This window comes from Netta rufina (assembly GCF_964035555.1).
Source record: "Netta rufina genome assembly, chromosome: 5".
Classification (NCBI taxonomy): domain Eukaryota; kingdom Metazoa; phylum Chordata; class Aves; order Anseriformes; family Anatidae; genus Netta; species Netta rufina.
Genome location: NC_140128.1, coordinates 26,066,346 through 26,087,700, shown reverse-complemented (window position 1 = coordinate 26,087,700; position 21,355 = coordinate 26,066,346). Strand labels below are relative to the sequence as shown.

The window sequence follows — 21,355 nt, the reverse complement described above, 5'->3', positions numbered from 1 at the left end:
GTGTTTATTACCATTGGAATCCTCAAAATAAGTTACGAGTTTTTGTGTTATGTCTATTAATGAATAATAAACCAATTTTGATCTAGAAAGTAATTGATGTTTTCAGTTAATGAATTGAGAAATTTTCAGCTTTTTTTGGATTTTTATATAAGCAGAAATGGAGAAATTAATTGAATGTGTTACTGTTTGTTCAGATAGAATTATACAATTAGTTCATACATAATGCTATAGGCCAGAGGAAAAATTATTTTATAGAATAGAGTTTTAGTATAATCATAATAAAATAATTATCAGTACAACAATTACAACATTGAGAGATTTTGTCTATTGTTTGCTTTGTTTTATTGACAAAGGTTACTGAATCACATCATGAAAACTACAATATCAGCTTGAATGTTAACTTTCTAAATAATTTGTTGAACCAGCAGATGATTGTTTATTTGTTACAGGTCAAAATTCAAAAAAGTATCAAACATATTTTCAAAAATATGTTCAGCAGATTGAAGCCTTAGTCTAATTAAATGGAATGCTTTAAGTCACTCTAACAGTGTGATTTAGAAGTCTGAGTCACACACATTTTCTGGAAAAATTTTCCCAGAGTCAGCAGAGAAGTTGAATGATATTTTCGAGGAACCAGTAACTTTATCATTTTTCTTAAATACTAATCATACTTTCTAATTTTAAAATTAAACTTAAAATTTTGAAAGCATACGCAAATTTGAACTGGGTGGTGGAGCATGAGGAACCAAATAGGTGCCTGTGATGTGCAATGCTCTTTAGGTGTCAACATAAATGGAGCATGTTGTTATGTACCTGATGAGTATCACTATTTTTTTGCTCTGTCCAAGATTTACATGATATATTCAGAGGCAGTACAAAATGATGTAGGGAAAAAGAGAAAAGGACAGCTTTATGCAAGGACAATTATTTTGTTTTCAATTATTAGTTGGTAAAATGAGTCTTTTTCTTCTTAGATTTTTCTGACCTCTTTTTGAGTAGTCTTGTGCCTCAGCAGGCTGAGATACATTTCAGTTTGTTTTCATTTGGCAAAGGTACAACACAGGCATTAAAAAACACATTTTGTATATGTGCACTGGATTCTATTGTACAATAAAACTAACATTTTGACAGTGTTCCACTGGTAATGTTCATATGCGAATAGATTAACTAGAAATTTTACTAAGTGGAGCATTTCTTAAAATTCCATTAGATTTTCTAGTTTATCAGTTTATATCTAGTTTATCAGTTTATAACTAGTTTATATCTAGTTTTATCTAGTTTATAGTGATAATCATAGAATAGTATGTGAGGGTTTCAATAAGATTCAGAAGTATAGTAGAGGGGCAAACAAATTACATTTTAGAAGATTTTATTGCATAAAAGCAGATATCTGCACATGTTCATAAAGGCTAGGGAAAAAGCTTTCTACCTGTTAAACAATGGCATGCTGTTTATTTTTATTTTATTTTATTTTATTTTATTTTTCTTTTTTCCCTTGGCTAAAGAGTCCTAGGAAATTTCTTATTTAAAATTATTCTGCAAATGTTAAGATTCTCAAACAAATTTTGGAAATACCAAAGTAAAGATTTTCTATGCACCTTTCTTTTCTGTGTACTGTTTTATATGCATGTGTGTGTTAAGCATTGGTTGCGTAACAGTGTAGTATACATCTGGAAGCAGGTATTATACATCTGGGAGTAGGAATGTTGTCCCTATCAGTGTATGATGGATAATGAATGATGCAGTCTGGAGAGCTGGAAGGAACAATGACTTCATATTAATGGATCTCATCAGCTTTTCCTGTCTGAGAGAGTATGAGAGGCAGATCTCTGCTAGATTTGAGGCAGTGGGTTATGCATCTGCTACCAGTGATCAAAAACTGAAAGTACATTAATTCAGACAGTGGGATAGAAATTAGTAATAGTTATGGTAATTAGCACCTAAAGAAGTATGAATTTACATAGTGATTTTAAAATCAACCAAGCAGCATACTCTAACTGAACCAAAACCATACGCTTGATAGAAGAATTAATTAGGTGGAACTTTATGATCTGTTTTGCACAGAAAAAAAAAAAATCAGATATCCAGCAGTACAGTGAGAAAGAGGAGATCACTTCTGATTCTGTAGTTTCAGCTCATGAACATACTGTTTCAGTCATTGCCTGGCAATTCTCTTCTATGTGTCCAACACTCCAAGTAGTAATGTGTTTGTGTGTTTGGAAGGTCCTTTTTTCTCTCACTGGAAAAAGTTTAGCTCATCGATTAAAAATATTATTGCTTCTTAAAAATCTCATCTTGCTTTAAATTAGCCCGACAAGATGCTTCCATTTCAGATATTCATTTTTTGTACTGTGCAGACAGAAGTGAAATGTTCCGATTTCTCAGCGGGTTCTGCTCGCGTACATTTCTACACTCCTGACATGATGTGCAGAGGTCTGTATGTTTGGATCTTGACATTAAACCAAAACTTTCTACTAATAGTGTGTGCTGGAATCACTTAAAGAATCTTACAGAGCCTTGACTGAAAAATTATGAGGCTTTAGTCATTATATTCATTTGTGTGTGCAGTTCTGTCCGATGCAATATGCTTTTCTGCTGAAGGGTGCGCTAAATGTAAACTACCATTTCAGAGAGAATACATTAACCAGAGTCTTAGACATGTTGCTATGGTGTGAAAAATATTTAGTTTTAAAAGCAATCTTTGTTCATTTTGTTAAATGTATTTTTAGGAAACAATCTTAACAGAACAGATTTAAAATGATATATATAAAATGTTGATGTGCTTTGTCAAAACAAGGAGAAAAAAAATGAAATAAAATTTCCTTTAGGTTAGTTGCAATTAATATAGGTCTGACAGTTTCCCTGCATATCTCCATACACTGTAAAAGTTCAAAATATTTTAATCTTAAACAGAAAAAAAATCTAACAAATCTTAAATCTGAAAAACAAAGCCAGAATACCTGATAAAGCTTGTGAGAACTGTCAAGATTTACAAATCTAGTATTCTATTAAATGTCCAGTAGAACAGATGAACTTTACAGACTGTTTTCCAAGATGCTAATTCAATTATTTCACTTTCCCCACCTTAGGATTTATCACTTAAAACTGCTACTGTCTCATTTATACATGAGAGCTATTGCCTTAAGCACCTAAATAGATACTTGGTTTTGTGCATCACAAAAGGAAAGTGTATTTCAAACAGAAAAGGATCAGACTGTTTAAAGTTTTACATACTGGCTTTATCCTGTGAAATAGCTTTTTAAGAAAACAGTTATTAATGAGTGAAGAAAACAACTGTGCATATAAACATTCTTGTTCTAAGTTCGCTGAAAATAACTTTGCACAGAACTGTAACTATGGTGCATTTACTTTTGTGTGCTAATACTTCTTTTGCATCACATTGTTGATCTTAATTTAAGACAATAAAAAACAGGCTTGAGAATACAGAGAACCACCATGATTTGTTCCTCTTCTGCTTTTGTCTCCGCTACCTTTTTCTCAGTAAACCTCACCCCCTCTTCATGGCATTTCTCTCTCTGTTTGATTCAAGGGCTTCTGTATTAGTCAGCCTGGCTCTGGCTAGGGTGTTAGTGCTTGAACCTTCTGTGTGTTGCCATCGCTGATATCAATGACTGATTATCAATGGAAGTCCAAAGCTGCAAGTAAAATGCTGTCTCTGAAATTATTCTGGAAAATAACTCAAAAGCAGTATAACTACTTGCAGTTAAAAGTTGTCAAATGTTTTGGACTGCACTCAGAAGGAATCATGATACATCTCTTCCTGTCTCCACACTTGTTTAAAATTCTATATGAAATTGAACATTAACTTGCAGGACTATAAATAAGGACAAGAGTTGCAAATGGTATAGGTGTAATGGACTGTAATTAGGCTAATGCTTGTATGTGCATACCTGCTGTAAATATGTGTCTAAAGACACATTTAATAGCAGAAGAATATAATCAAATGCTGCAACAGCATTCAGAAGTTAAACATGTATCTCCTGTAATGTTATATTTAGCTTGGAATGCTGTTTGCAAGTAAGAAAATGTAATAAAGCTGCACCATATAAAATAAATAATGAGGAAAATGAATTAATTTATATTTACAAACATCTTGGTGAAGTTTGGGTATATAGGCCCAAAGAGTGGGATTCCTGCACTTTAAAAAGTCATACAGGTATGGTTTCAAATCTCCTTTGGAACAGGAAAGGAAAGGGTTCTAAAAATGAATTATCAAATAGCAACCTTTCTGTCAAAGATAAGCTGCATTGGAACAAGAAAAAAAAAAAAAAAAAAAAAAAGCAAGGTTGGTAGTATAAGCTGCCAGGCTGTGAACAGACCAGAGAAGTGGGGGTTGTTAGCAACTTTCACAATAGCATAACTCATGGGGGATAGTGTCAGTGACAGGTTTATAGAAATTCATGGTGTTGATACATGGTTGCACTGTCAGGATGATTCCTGTAAATGCTACTGGTGGGTTCTGGTGAGTAAATAGTTAGTAATTTACTGTTATCAACATTAAACTATTTCTGGTTTTGCGTTTACTTTAAAAATGATGCTTAAAAAATTCCAAATCCAGTCTGATTGACACTGAAATGCTCTTTACATGAAAGTTTGTTTATGGGCAGTGATTCTTTTGACAGATTTACAAGTGTCTGTGGAGTTTTAAAAGACTATTGCCCAATAGGCATTAAGTGAGAGACATTCTATTTTGTAAATATTTTCACTTATATTGGGGATTTTTAAAGAACTTTTTGAGCCAAATACTGCATTAAATCTGAAGACAGTGGCAAACTGATAATCAGCAGTTTCCAGCTTTGTTCTAATGTTTTGCTAATGGTTTCCATTTCTATGGCCAAGATTTGCAGTGGGTGAAGCATGATGTACGTCCAAAAATTTGTAAGGGCTTTCAAATACTGTTACACACTCATATTTTCTTTTTTTTCTTTCTTTTTTTTTTTTCTTTTTTTTTTTTTTTTTTTTTGCAATAGCTCATTTAGAAATAAACAATTTTCAAAGTAGTATATTACATTTAATTTGACTAACATATAATGCATACCAAAAAAATGACCCAAAGGTTTAGTAAAGTAATGGAGAATTTGCATCTGCTTGAGCTCATTAATGCTGAAGCAGGTTGTTTAGTTCCTCAAATGATTAATTTGGAATAAGGTGGTGAGAGAGGATATGTGGTATGATATGTTAGCTATCAGATTCCTCAGAATTACTTCAGATTCCTCAAAATTTCAGATATTTTTTTTTTCTCAGAAAGAAAATTCTCAGAATGTATGTCAAAGAATGAATGTTTAATTAGGATCCTGACTTCAGAATCATTCCAGTAAAAAACCTTGCTAAAATAATTTTCATTTTAAATCAGAGCAAGGAATGGAGCAGAACTGTTCAGTTTTAATTTCTTTATATAATGTTTTGTTTGAGTTGGTAGATTTTTTTTTTAAATATTAGTATATTTTAAGTAAACTTGTGAATAAGCGTTAGGAAAGTATCATTGAGCTTAATAACATGAAGTTCAGTAAGTGGTAGGTACCAGAAACCTTCACGTTGTGTGGAACTGAGGCATGTCATAGGGTTGGTCAGCTAACTTTATATAGAATACAACTGCCATTTTATTCAAAATCCTTGATTTAACCTGATCATGAAAATCATCTTCATTTTCTGAGTGTCTTTACTTGTATCTGATTTGTAATTCCTTTGAACACACTTTTACTATTCTTTTCCATATCTGTATTCCATCTCTATTCTGTATCCTGGGCAAATTTAATGAAGTTCCAACGTTCAGCAGCCTGGAAGATACACCTTGTTGGTAGTCCTAGACATCACTTTCTTATAAATTTTGGAGAAAGAATCATTATTCTGCATTGGACACTTGATTATTGAAGGGGATGCTGAAATAGAATGGAGACATTTCAGCAGGAATACATAATTTTTAAGACTGCAGTTCAAGCTGAAGTTAATATTGCCTTCAGCCACTTACTCCATATCTATGCTCTGTCTTATTTTCAGCTTTAGCAAGTAAATAAATTAAAGTTTTATTCAAATATTTAAGTGCAGTTGAGTTTAAACAGACCTAGTCAACCTTCAGTTGCCCAGAAAAATATTTTTATTTTCCTTTATAGAACAGAACTATATGTCTCTGAGTGAAGTGTAACCTAAACTCAGTCAATTAAAGGAGGATTAAGCAGTACAGGGCAAAGACATTGCTCCTGTGATTTTCACCTCATCATCATTGTCCTTGATTGCCTTAGCTCAAATCTAAAACTTTCTTAAGGCGCTTCAGTCTATTCTTACAGTTATCTAAAGAACTTTGGGAATTAGACAGGTAGATTTTTGTTCCAGATAGGTAGTTTTTGTCTAAGTAAATATCTTCATCAGAGGCTCATTTAAGGTGTTTTTGTTGTTGTTGTTGTTGTTGTTGTTGTTTATTTATTATTTTTTTTCAGGCTTTCCAATAATGTAATTTCTTAGAGTCTTCCAGCGTTTACTTGACTTCTTTTGTCTCTTTCAGTTTCATTGCCTTAAGATGACTTAAGCAATGCTAACTGGCATTTCATCTCATTTTGTCTGATCTCAAAGTTAGAGTTTTAATCAGTGCTGAGGACTGACTTGTTCTATGTTATGTGTCCTGTTTGATCTTCTCGGATACTTCTTTCCTTTTACTCATTCTCTCTCCTCACTCCAAATGTTGATCCTCTTGTTAAAGATGTTAAGATTCTGCTAAAGAATTCACCACCCAAATCAGCTTCTTCTCTGTACACTGGCATTTCTACTTTTCAGTATTTTTCTTTAGCTCTTTTCATCTGAATGTAGTTAATATTAGTTGTCTTTATTTAAAAAATATATATTTTTTATTGAAGGGGTTTTACATGTGTGTTCTTTTTAATTAATTTAGAAACAATTGGTCCTAATCTTGGTCCCTTAATTATTTCCATGGGACATATCCAATTAACTGTTCTAATAATCTTGTGTTGTTAATGCTTGTAGGACGCATCTAGGAGGCTAGAATACTCAAGATAATACATCAGTAGCACTAAGTTTGCAAAAACACCTTTCTAGAGTATGTTAGGGTATGTTTTGATGCTACTGTAGTTACAAGCTTATTATTATATATATATTCGTATCTGTTTCTCTGTAGATTTTTACAAATGTATTTGTAGAAGGTTATTATAAAATAATGACTGGCTTGCAGTCATTAATGCAATCATCAACCTTAGGTGATTATATTAATCATGTGCATTCTGTAGTCACTCTATCAAATGCAACAATATAATGTGTATTAATACTTTTACCCTTTTGTCATTTTATATTGCTTTAGAATAATTTCTCAATATTACCTTATATACTTTTTGTGGATTTTTTTAAGCATGATGAAAATTAGTCACAGACCTGTAGCTGCTGCTTTGTGTAAAATTTCAGCTGGAAATTGAAGTAACATCTCAGTTATTTTGCTAGATTTTTTTTTTTTTTATATTGAATTCCAATGTCCCTGTCTTACTCTGAAATTTTACTGTTTGCTTGAATAGATATAGAAAACTCCTTCTAATTCTACAAACTGTAAGTCCTGGTGGCCCAAAACTACCATAGGCAATAACAGTAAGCAACACAATTTCAGATGTACAATAAAACGTATGCATGTGTTTTCAACCTTCCATTGCACGTTAATTTAAAATTCTCAGTTTCTGTTTCCACAGTTTTGTATTAATTTTTGCTGGAATAAGTTGAATTATATAGTGGTGGCAGCAATATGGTGTGAAAATGTTTCATGCAGCCAAACTTTAACTATCAGGTTTAACTCCAAAATAAATTTCTATCTAAATTTAGCTGCATAGGAATTAAGAGTTGTGGAAAAAAAAAATCTTATAGTATTTCATAAAGTCAGTTGCTAAATGGAAGGTAATTGTGTTTTGATTTCCAAAAGTCTAATTTCATCTTTAATGTGGAACACTAGAATATTGAAAGTTTAACAGAAGTTCTAGGTAATGTTAAATACCTAGGCAAATATGCCTAGGCAAATAACCTGGAGATTTTATAAATTGACATGGCATCAGGTCTTAAAGTAACAGACTAAATAGTAAACAGATTATAAGTTATGTAAGTTAACTTTCTTCTTATAGACTTCCACTATTTCATGTCATGGCCTGTAATTTGAATACTTAAGTAAAGCTAAATTTCTGCATCTGTGTTAGAAAAATGCTTGAGTACACATGCCTGGTACTGATGGATTAAAATCAGTCCAGATAGAAGGCATGCTCCACTCACCACAGAACAAAGTTTTGGTCTTTAAATATTGTCTAGAATTTGTGTGTGTGGAAAGCTGTGATAGCAGCAAGTCTCAGCTCAGAGCTGGAGTATTAAGACAAACAAGTCATTACTAAAGACAAATTCCACTCTTTAAATACACACAGAGTTTTCTAATTGGTATACTAGACTATTCAGTATTTTGTATTATAATGTGACTATTTATTTTAATTCACTCTACAGTATGCGTAGATGACTAATTTGGATGTAGGCTTCTGCAGGGTTGACATCTACTTCTTTCTAACATCTAATGTCTTTCAAATTCTTTTTATAGCTTCTGAAAAGCAGATGAAGTTAGTTTGCAGAGAGTCTTCAGAAGAGCATCTCCAGCCCTTCAAGGAGAAATTAGAAGAATTCTTCCAAAAAGGTAAGCACATTTGAAGAAAAATATTGGTAAATAGCATAGTGTTTTACAAGGTGTTCTATACATAATGTATGCTGCATTAAGTACCTGTTGCCTCTAAAATTTCATACTATCTGTTATGGATTATGTTCCTAATACAATAAATATATGTGTTAAAAGTAATGGATACAGGGATCTTGGAATTCACTTGTCGAAGATGATTGTTTTCTCTTATCTCACAAATTTCTTACTGATTATTTTGTGCTTTTGTTCTTTATCATTATTTGTAGGTAAAATGAAAAAGATACTTATCACAGACCAAATTTTTCAGATAGAATATAAATCTTAAAGTCTATAAAAGACTAGAATGAATAGTACCCTTTGAGAGAAGGTACATGTATATGCATGAAGTGATGCTGTTTTGTATCAATGGTGTGGGCCTATTAGCTGACTAATTTTGATTTAAGATTTTTGCCTTGAGTGAGACAGAAACAGACATAAGGAAGTAATCTGTGAGGGTAGAGTCTAGAGAAAAAAGAGATGAGGTCTGAGGGTGCAATTTGATGATCAGTACAAGACATGTAAATGCATGTTGCTGATGTTGAAAATAGCAGTCTTGCTCTGTCCTGTTTTCCTACACTATATATTTCCAACAGTGCTGCATGTGCCAGCACTGGGGTCTCTGGAGCTGTGGAAGAGGTAAGGGAATAGATTTTTCTTCCCCAGGTTTGTAGGGAGTACATACAGTCTGTTAGAATAAACAAAGTATCTCAGTATTTCTGATGACTATATTAAGAATTCTTCATTCTTAATTAAATATTACCAAGGTGCTATTATTTCTCCCAGAAATTGTGAACAATTTAACAATTTTCTGTTTGAGAAGTCAAGTGAACTATTTGAATCTACTGTTCCAGGCAGAATGTGTACTTCCTATTATTTACATTCAATTTGTTGTAATACTTTATGAATTAGCTTAATCCATTTTATAAAGATCCTTGTAGTGCTTTTATAATGACTTTATTTCATGAGGTTATCTTATATAATTTGTGAAGTGGAAACAGGATGTTTTAAAAGTAATAGTCCTTGTTAAGTTGTACTGTTGAATAAACTAGTATTCTTCTTCACCCTTCTCCCTTCCAATAGAGCTTAATAAATATATTTATTTTATTTTAAATTTATTGGACACTATTAAAACTACACATTTCTTGCCAAAGAACTTGTAAAAAATAAAAATAAAAATTGGAAATCTGTGTGTCACAGCAGGACAGCTACCTTTCCCAATTATTTAACTGGAAATTTTTACTGTCAGCTTAACTATACTGCCAAGATTGAGATAATACTTCGTACATTTCTGCAGTACCTTTACGATCTCCAGTATGCTGCTTGTCACAGTGTTGTAGCTAAAAAATCGGTGTGTTATCAACACTGTTTGGGTCACAGATCCAAAATACAGCACCATGTGAGCTGCTATAAAGAAAATCCCAGCCAAAACCAGTACAAGGAATAGCAAATGCATGTCACCACTGTTCTAAACAATAAAAGTAACACAGTACCTGGTTTCTCTTGCAAAACTGATCTACCCTGCTTTATGATGAGTGAGACTTGATAAAATTACTGAGCTGATCTTGGGAAAAGATTAGTTCTGTTTTTGAAGAAATTGCAAAATAATAGTTGTAAAACAGAAAAACATGGTCCTCGCAACATTTACTATCTTTGTACAGATACATACAGAATTAGAATTTATCCTTATCAGTGTAACAGAAAATGTTACCCTTATGTCTGTGAATAATATATATTTTTAAGAGAGGATACATTCCTGCATGATGTCCTGGGACACTGAGGTCTATTAAATTTATTTCACTATTAATAATATTGGACTAGTAAACTATTTAATTTATCAGACACTTTTTAGTGTTTTCGTTTTTGTGTTCTGGGAAGAACAAAACCACATTTTTAAGTGTCCACTTTCTTTTTATTTTCTCTTGTTTACCTTTTACTTTATAATATTGTTTTATGCTATACATGTACATATTTTAATTTTAGATAAAATAACTTCTCATCTTCTGACAGTTTTATCTACCTTTTTCTGAGATGAGTTGTCAGTAGACACTCATAATATTTAAAGTGGTAAATTAGGCTGTGCTGTTGCATGTAGCCATCACACACTCATCAATTTTTAAAAACAATATATTTTGCCTATAACAATGCTCTGAATATCACACATTTATTGAACTGCCTGTGTTGGCATGTAGGACTTTACGTTATTACTTTCAACTAAATGAGAACTTGAAAGTGAAACAAGAAGTCGAATTGTTCAGTGATGCTTGTAATTTTTTAGCTTTCTTTGGGTTCTTCTTTTTTTTTCATTAAAATATGTGTGCTGTGGAAAGGTGTTTACTGGAATTCAATTAACTTTTTAATAGTAAAAGGAATATAACCTTTACTTCTAACGTATCGCTGTGAAGTTTTTGATTGTACTTAGTTTCTGCAAGAAATTGTTCCACAGGTTAAGCTAGCAACTGGGAAAACGAAGCATAAGTGATTTGATCAAGGCTACACAGAAAAATAACTCAGAACATAAGTATCTCAATGTCCTGGTCACTGCTGTATTAATGTGGATGCTTGCTTTGCTTTCTAACTACACTGACATGTGGTTTGCTGTAGCAGGTAATTATTCTGAACGAAAGGGATTTGAATTTTGATCTTCTAGATAACTTGCTATCAGTTTCTTACACTGCATTTACTGATTCTTCCTCAACAGTCAGTGGACCAAAAGTTAATTTTGTAGTTTTCTTTTTAAAATTGTCCTTAGTATTTGAAACAAAAGTAAAACCAAAAACACTGACTACATGTATTGTACTAGCAATTTTCTGCTTCTTTCTTTGCTCATCTTTTAACATTGGATGGCTTTTTCCTCTGTCTTAGGCATGGTGATGATGCCTAGTAAATTTGTTGTTTCAGTTGTTTCATTGCCTCTTTCTTTCACTGGGCCTCTGTGGATTTTTCTCCTTCTTTCTTTTCTCATCTGTAAGCATTATGTCAGTAAGTCAAACCACTAGAATCAACTATGTTTGTCAATATAATTGATTGGCTGTAAATGTTCAGCCATGAACACTTTCAGATCTACTGTGAGTACACATCAGTAAAAGCAACAAAATCTGCTGTAGATTTTAGATGCTGTAGAGCAGCCACTCTAGTACCTATACTTCTCATACAAGCTTTTTTTATAGCAAATAATAATTTCCAGAAGGCTAAATGAGGCTCTATTAGACCTTAATTTCAGTCACTTTTACCTGAATGAGTTTTAGCTTGACATTAAGATAGAGTCAGAACTTGGAAATATCCTCTGTGCAGCTCTTCTACTCTGTGCCTGAAATTTGTTGATAATTCGTATTTGCTCATTTAATACAAGTTGTGATCAGTAGTGAAAATCAGTGTGTTCATGGCCTCTTCTCTGAGAACTGATGTGCAGTTTCAATTGCTACACATGCAGACACAAAGATAATATTATTATTGCATGTTTGATATTATAAATAAATAACAGGGCCTACAACTTTAAAGAGCAGCTCAAATATAGTTGTTTTGAAGTTCCATGTCGTTTTTTCTGTCAAATTTTAAGATTCCAGACTGCATTGAAGGGGCATTAGTCCATCAAGGCGGATAAGAAATGGCAACACCAGGAACCAGTGTTCATTCTAACATTTTCACAAGTTATAGGGATTCATTTTGATTTTTTTTTTTATGCACCTAATTTAAAAGAAAATCCTGTATTCAAATCTTCAAATTCAAAACAAATATTTTTAGTATGTTTCTGTACACCAGTCTATATGCTCTTTCAGCTTCTGTGATTCACTGGGATGGTATAGGGCTTTTCCTAGGAAAGAAACTTTATAGGATAGCACAAGCATACACTTATAAAAATAGACAAATGTCAACAAAGAGACAAAAAAAAATCAATCTCAAAAGTTTCAGAGTTCAACAGGAAGCTTGGAGAATCACACTGTTCTGTCTCTCCATGTTTTCCATTGATGTCTTTGTTATACTTGCCCTCAGTTTATACTCATTTTCATTAGAATTTGCAGGTACAAAGTCCTGAGAGCTCCAGACTCTGTTTGTCCTTCAGTCACCTACTTCAATTGAATCTTTATAATCGGTGGGTGGTACTTGGTGTGGTATTACAAGGGAAATCGTATAAAACTGTGCAGTGAAGATACATACAAATAACACAGACAACGATCTTGATTTATGGTATTGAAATAGGTATTGGACATGTTTCAAGAAGTTCAGAGGTTGAGTTCAGATAAGTGTCTGGAAACTCAGCTGCTTCTCCAAAATTAGGAGTTAACTGATAATACTGAGCATCCGTTAAGCATCTGCTTTCAGTTTTGTTTGTTTAAAAAAGAGTTGTGGCTGGTTTAAGCAAATGTATGAAAAATTTGTCTGTTATCTTACTGCCAGCTCACAGCAAGTATCCAAAGCTCAGATGCATTTCTAAAACTTCTGGCTTGAAAATAGGGCTGGAACACATAGATACTCAGGTTTTTCTCAGACGCACAATTTCCCATCATTTCTTCTCAAAGCTAAATGGGAAATACTGTAGGGGGGGATAAAAAAAAAAAAAAAAGCAACAGATTGATTTGCTTTAACAGACCTGTTTACATTTCCTAATTACAATTAATAGTAATTAAATCTAATACTTGCTGTGTTGTAATAAAAAAAACACACCAAGTGTGATGGAGACTGACATTCTAAAATGCTAGAAGGGATAAACTGTACTTCTGCTGATGATGTCAGTGCTGTTTTGTGTAACTGGATGTAACATAGCCTAGTGCCTTCAACAGAGAATTAGGTGCCAGAACCTTTAGGTTCTATTCCCAGTTTAGCTACTTCACATGTTATGCTAGAAGAGTTGGTTAATCACTTTTTCAGAGAGCCTCACTTTTCCAGTACACAGAGTGTAAATAATGATTCTTGCTCTTTTTTGTAATGAAGGATAATCTTTGTCAAGTGTTGTGTGGTTCCCACAAGAAAGACATTGTGTTTAAACTTATGTTAATACTTCATTAGCTATATTTGATATTCCCATGCTATTTTAAAAGGACTTAAATTACTCTAAAAGATTAAATAATCATTAACATATTTTTATATATACAATTAAATCTATTAGTTTTCCTACAATATAGAGACCTAAGAATTACAATAAATTACTATACACTTACTGTATTTCCAGTGGAATTGCTGCATGCTGTTTTCAGAAATACATTCACAGTATTTTCCATTTAAATTGCCATGATTTGCAAAAATAATATCGAAATATTGATATTAGGAGTTGCTTTGGAATGCTCATTAAGTTATGAAATTTGTACTCATAATTGATTAGAAAAAAAAAAAAAAAAAAAAACAACAAACACTCTTCTTTGGATACCAGATTGTGACCAAAAATAATCAAAATCATTAGCTGTATGTGAGAAAGATGCAAAATAACTCTGTTTTGAAAAGGAAAAAAGAAAAAGTTTGGTTACTACAGCTATGAAGCTCACTAGAAAGGGTGCTGGCCATCAGCCATTGTTGTTACTTTTTCTTGACACTTTTTGCTCTCTGCCTGCATTCTCTCAAGTATGAGTCAGGAAATAGATGACATACAGGAGTGGGTGACTAGCTTTAACAAAATCTATTTTTCATTTTGCCCTTTGAGTATCTCATATTGTTTGTCCGTTGTCATAAATATGGAAATGCATAACACATTCATTCAGGATCTTGCAAAATCTTGTCAAATTCCCCTTCATTGGTTCCAGGTCAGAAAGCATGTAATAACTCTAATCTGGGCTGCATATCCTCCCTTTTATTCTGGAATGTGCAAATCAAAAAGTCTTTAGTCATAGTAGCAGTTAGCATAGAAAGTGCATAGCTTTTCATTTCTCCAAGAATAACGCATCTTGCTGATGGAGACTGTGCTATTACAGGAATTCATTTAGTTTACAACAGAGTCTGGGAAGCAAGTGGTCTGATGTCAAGACAGGACAGTTTCTGAAAATCATTAATAGTGGGAAGGAACGCTATTTAGGAAAGGCACAAGATACACTGAAGTGCCCAAGGTAACAAACAAGATGGAGAAGGAGGGATTTGTCAAATAGAGTAGATCTATGAGATCAATCCCATGGTAGAAGTTGTCGTGTGTTTAGAATTTTAGCCTGACACTTGGAAGTAACATTGGTTAAGTTCATTGCTTTGCTACAATCGCTGTTCATCTATATTGTACTACATAAAAGATGCATACTGTTCAGTCATGGCGCTGTACAATAGAAAAATAGAGTCATAGACCAAGTGAGTCACTGCAGCGCTACGTCAGGAGGTAGGTAGTACATTTTTCAGGCAAGGTTAGCAACCACATGGAAAATGTCAGTAAATCTGATTTTTACTGCTAAGTGATTTCTTAACAATATTAGCCAGGCTGCAGTAGCTACCTGGGCATGCATCCAATCTGTTGTGCTTTTTAATGTATTTCTGCTGCAGAACATGAGCTTTGATCCACATCTCCTGATTTGCCTATTTCAATGCACCATAGAGGATTGTTGAGGTGATCTAGTGGGAAAGAAAATAAGAAATAAATTCTATTAAGGCTAGTCCCCTTCATTTGTATGTTGACCACTTTATACTTTATATTATTCTTGGGGGAATACAATGAGAAATTAAGAAATGTCATTAAAAAACAATATTCAAGTGCACTGGCCAGAAACTCTGATCAGAACTCTTCTATTCTTTGACATGAGAATGAGGAGGATAAATAGGAGTGCTTGTCTGTTTCTATAGCAGACCTGGCTGCCAAAACAGGCAGATACCTCCTGACCCTGTCAAATATCTGAAGCAGTATCATGTGAATTGCTTGATCTGGGTCACTGCAACTACATAAAGAATTGTTACTTCCTTTCTGGTGCATATCTCTTGTGTTTGTGATTTATTCTATATCTACTAGCAGCCGTTGTATTAACCCAAGGTAAGCATCCTTCCTTTCTTAGTTTATAGCCCCTGTACATATCTTGATTTGTAAGATGATGATAATATAATTTCTTACATTAAGGCAAAAAAAAAAAAAAGGTCTTTCCACTCAAAACTCTATTACTTTTCAATCAAAGCAGCATATAAAATAGGATTTTAACATAAGAATACTCCAAAACAGTATTATCAATACCATTTTCACAATATAGTATTTCATGTTTCTCTTTTACTACTAACAGGATGTACCTTTATAAATTTTATTACATTCAAAAATTAGGAAGAAATTTATATTGCCATTTATTTCCTTTAATAATCTGACAGCATTATATTGGTTTTAAAACAGATGTAGAAATTATGTTTTTAAATTAATATTTATGGACTTTAAATTAAGTCTACATTCATAGTAGTTTGGTAGATCTTTCCTGTAATGACTTCCCAAAATGTCCAAAAACCCTGAAAAATAAAAAACCCTGAAAAACTTCTTGTTTCTCTACAACAAAAACATAGCCTTTCTCCCCAATAAGTAAATCCACAAGAACAAAGTTAACATGAAATTTTAGAAAAAAAATATTCTAAAACAGTACATGAAACTAAGGCACATACTTGTTTATTACTAGTGTTGTATTCCTCTACCTTAACCAACATGCTGAGTTATGACACTTTTGTTTCATTTTCTTTGTAAAGCTCTTGAACCTTTTAATGCTGAGTAAGTTAAGCAAAAACTCAATTCTTAAGGAACATTGGATTTCCGTCACAATTGACTTTTAATATATGGTGTATAAACAACCGCGGAAGAGCGATAGCACTTACAAGCATCTTATAGTTGCCCTGATTTTCTGTTACCTGCAATTATGAAGCTGCTTTTGTCAAACAAATACCTTATCTTTGTAAAGATAACCAGTTCGACAAGGCATCAGGCTCTCTTGCAGAATCTGTGACTGTTCGCTATAATCATAACTTACTGTATCAAATACTGATTCTTCCTTTCACGAATAAACTGTACAAATATGAAGACTTCCAGCTTCAAAGCTGTATTTTCTGTTCGATTCATTATAACTCTTTTTCCCCTTCATTTGTTTTCTCTGAGATGTTTTATTATCTCTGCCACACATATGCAGTTCTCACATTAAACAGTGTGGGAGGATATTTACGTCCAGTGTCAAACATGAAAAATATGTCATACTTCCTTGCAGTGATAATGTTTGCTTATAACTTTTATCCTTCCCAGCAATGACATTACAGACCCTGCAAAGTTTGTGTTTAGATGTGGAACATTGTTTTATATGCCAGCAGCAGAATTACTTTAATCTTTCAAACTGTTTGTGACAGTCGTAACTGTTTTCATCACTCAAAGATAGTTGTATTTAAACAGATGAAAGAGTGATTTACATAAATTGGCATGAGTCTGCAAAGCACAGATCCTTATTGCTGTGGTACTCTGAGATTTTAGAGTTGGACAATAGCCTCAGTCCGTAAGACACCAAATAAGGTGTCTTGGAATGTGATTGCATCCATATGCCTCTAACAAATGCAATATTGACAGTGAGCTGATTCAAAGAAGAAGAATTTCCTCTGAAATGAATGTTTCCTCCTACACTACCAAAAGAATTACCAGCATCAAAGTCCTGAAAACTGATGTTAATTAAAAATATGACTTCACAGGAAATTTTAGACTGATTATTTTTGAGACAGTTTTACATCAGACTGCTACAGTTTCACTATAATCATAACGTATTTTAAAATTGGAGGGCTAAACTCCATTGCAGTGTGTAATATGTAATTTAGAAGTGTTGATACAAGTACAAGAAGGATGATACAAGTACAGTATCATCCGCTCCTAGAAGACAAGGAAAGATTCTCTCAGAGGTTCCTTCCAGATCCTTTTCAGTTTGATTATGTGTTACACTGAATTACTGTGGATGCCACAGTCGTTAGCACTTCATGATAGAGGAGGATTTCCTATTAATTACAGTCGAGTGGCATGATATATGTTAGTGTTAATACCCTTGATTTAATACAAAAAACTGTGATGTATTTGATTGTTATAAAATGTATTCCTAGAATCACTGATTCCTTTACATAATTGTTATCAGCTTGTCTGGAATCTAATATTTTGTTGGGATGCAGCGACCATGAGATGGTGGAGTTCCAGATGGAAGTAGGGAAAGGAAGTAAGGCTAAAAGCAGGATTTCTACCCTGGACTTGCGAAGAGCCAACTTCGACCTCTTCTGGGACCTTCTTGGTAGTATCTCATGGGATAGGTTGCTAGAAGGCAAGGGCGCTTGTAAGAGCTGGGCTACATTTAAGCAGCACTTCTTCCATGCTCAGGATCGGTGCATCCCGAAGAATAGGAAATTGGGGAAGGGGGGCAGGAAACCCACGTGGATGAGCAAGGAGCTCATCAATAAGATCAAAAGGAAGAGGATGATCTATGAAATGTGGAAAAACAGCCTGTCCTCTTGGGAGGAGTATAGATGTGTTGTCAGGACCTGCAGGGATGCAACGAGGAAGGCTAAAGCCCACCTAGAGATGACGCTTGCGAAAGAGATAAAGGATAGTAAGAAAGGTTTTTTCAAGTATGTAAACAGCAAGAGAGAGAAAGACTAGGGATAATGTGGGTCCCTTGCTGAATGAGGGGGGTGTCCTGGTCACGGGAGATGCTGAGAAGGCAGAGATACTGAATGCTTTCTTTGCTTCAGTCTTTGCTTCAAGGACACTCCCCTGGGACTCCTCACCCCTGGTAATAGGACAAAGGGTCTGGAAAATGGAAGGCTCCCCCCTGGTGGACGTGGGAGTGGTTCGGGAGCGTCTGAAGTGGGCTCAACACACACAAATCCATGGGTCCCAATGGGATGCATCCGCTTGTGCTACGGGAGCTGGCAGATGTGATCGCTGAACCGCTCTCTATCATCTTTGAAAAGTCCTGGAGAATGGATGAGGTGCCTCAAGACTGGAGGATAGTCAATGTCAAGAAGGGCAGGAAGGAGGATCTGGGAAACTACATGCCAGTCAGTCTCACCTCTGTCCCTGGAAAGGTATTGGAGCAGCTTGTTTTGGATGCCATCTCCAAGCAATTGGAAGAGAAGAAGGTTATGAGGAGTAGTCAGCATGGATTCACCAAGGGGAAGTCGTGCTTGGCCAACCTCGTTGCCTTCTATGATGGCATCATCAGCTGGGTAGATGGGGGAAGAGCAGTGGATGTCATCTACCTTGACTTTAGCAAGGCTTACTATACTGTCTCCCATGGCATCCTACTAGCAAAGCTGAGAAAGTGTGGGATAGACGAGTGGATGGCAAGGTGGGTTGAGAACTGGCTGAGTGGCCAAGCTCAGAGGGTGGTGATCTGCGGAGCAGAGTCTGGCTGGAGGCCTGTGACTAGTGGTGTTCCCCAGGGGTCGGTGCTGGGTCCGGTCTTGTTCAACGTCTTCATCGACGACCTTGATGAGGGAATAGTGTCTGCCCTCAGCAAGTACGCCAATGATACAAAGCTGGGAGGAGTGGCTGATACGCCAGATGGCTGTACTGCCATTCAGCAAGACCTGGACCAGCTGGAGAGATGGGCAGGAAGAAACCAAATGAGATTTAATAAGAGCAAGTGTAGAGTCCTGCATCTGAGAAGGAACAACCCGAAGTATCAGTACAGGCTGGGGGGCGACCTGCTGGAGAGGAGCTCTGATGAAAAGGACCTGGGAGTCCTGGTGGATGACAGGTTAACCATGAGCCAGCACTATGCCCTTGTGGCCAAGAGGGCTAATGGGATCCTGGCGTGCATTAAAAGGAGCGTGGCCAGCAGGTGAAGGGAGGTGATCCTCCCCCTCTACTCTGCCCTGGTCAGGCCTCACCTGGAGTACTGTGTCCAGTTCTGGGCTCCCCGGTACAAGAAAGACAGGGATCTCCTGGAAAGAGTCCAGTGGAGGTGGATATGATATGGGGCCTGGAGCATCTTTCCTATGAAGAAAGGCTGAGAGACCTGGGTCTGTTCAGCCTGGAGAAGAGAAAACTGAGAGGGGATCTCCTCAATGTATATAAATATTTGAGGGGTGGGGGACAGAAGGATGTAGCCAACCTCTTCTCAGTGGTTTGTGGGGATAGGACAAGGGGCAATGGCTGCAAGTTAGAGCACAGGAAGTTCTGCACTGACATGTGAAAGAATTTCTTCACAGTGAGGGTGACGGAGCGTTGGAACGGGCTGCCAAAGGAGGTTGTGGAGTTTCCTTCTCTGAAGATATTCAAGGCCTGTCTGGACGCCTACCTGGGCAGCCTGCTCTGAGGAACCTGCTTTGGCAGGGGGGTTGGACCCAATGATCTTTCGAGATCCCTTCCAACCCCTACAGTTCTGTGATTCTGTGATTTTAAATTCTCATCAAATCCTTTATTTTCAATTCAATTAGTATAGATTTTTTCCAGTGCTTGTATCATAGGCATATAGGTAAACCAAATCTCAGGTTATATTTTAGTTTTCCATGGACTCTTCTAGTCCAGCTGATTTCTTTTTTATTATATTCTAATGAATTTCCTGCATGATTTCATATCTTTTCGTGTCATTATTTTCTGCACTGCAGTGTCACTCCATTAGCATGCAGTTTATCTCGATTTGTTCTGCTATTTACATTCTTGTCTTATCCTATTTGTGCTGGTATTGAAAGTCAGTGAACTAATAAAACTTAAATCCCTGTGAAAGCTGTTCTTGGTGGGAAATACAGATACTTAGTGATTAATTATTTTAGATTATATATCCTATGTAAGCAGTTTACTCATAGATGGAAGAAAGTACTCTGAGGAAAAGAGCAGAGTCAATAAATGGGAAGGATAGGATAGAAGACATTAATGCATTTATTTAAATAATGAAAGGCCCAAACACTTACTCTCAAAAGCCAATAATACTCACTAGTAACCTTCACCTTATGTTTGCCCCATATCCTCTTTAATTTCACACCATAATCTTTGGATTAAGCTTGAAAATACCCTTCCCTGCTACCGTAACACAAACTAATTAGGACATAATAATTAATAACATGCTTAATCTGATAGGCACTTATGTAGAATTTCTCTGTAGACTTTTGTAGTTTTAATATGTTGATCATTTTTCTCAATCATGTTTCATACCTTTGCAAACACATCAATATCCTGTTTTAATGCTTTTGCATGATTAATACAAATACTCGTTGCTGAAAATTTTAGCAGGAAATTGCAGCTCTTTGGATTAGAATCTCTTCTGGTGTAAACTGTGTTTTTCTTTGTTAAGCAATGATAACAGGTAACATCTGTAGGTCAGACATGAAATAGACATCAGAATGAGGCTTCTTTCTAAGATGAAAAGGCAAATTAATTTGACACCCAAACTTGTTAAGCAGGGTTTAGCAAGACCATTTGTTTTGAGAACAAAATTAATAGTCTCAATGTTCATAAGCAATTGAAGCTAGTTGAAAGACAAAGTACCAGATTACTATTAAACTATCAAAATTGGAGAATGAAGGAGTAAAAACATATGAATGATACAGTGTTTTAAGATTAGAATTGAAATAGAAGACAGATTTCTAATAAAAGTCTGGTTTTAGAAGGTCACTTCTTTGCAACTTCTATGGTAATATCTTTGTGCCTGAATACTACAGGTGCCAGGGCAAAATATTTAGAAATTTACCATTGCAATTTCACTGCCTTTGTCCTGCAAAGAGCAGTTACAGTGTTGCTTTGTGGACATCTTA

The 21,355-nt window shown here is 34.9% G+C and overlaps 1 protein-coding gene across 1 annotated transcript in view; it reads left to right on the top strand.

Annotated features, from left to right (window-relative positions):
• The window catches only part of FMN1 (formin 1), a gene marked incomplete at its 5' end in the record, with an annotated part of 144,360 nt that overhangs the window by 95,309 nt on the left and 27,696 nt on the right, over nt 1–21,355 (top strand). The window contains one exon of the mRNA XM_084287272.1: nt 8,585–8,677. Within this exon, the coding sequence (XP_084143398.1) occupies nt 8,585–8,677 (93 nt within the window). The remainder of the gene's footprint in view (nt 1–8,584; nt 8,678–21,355) is intronic.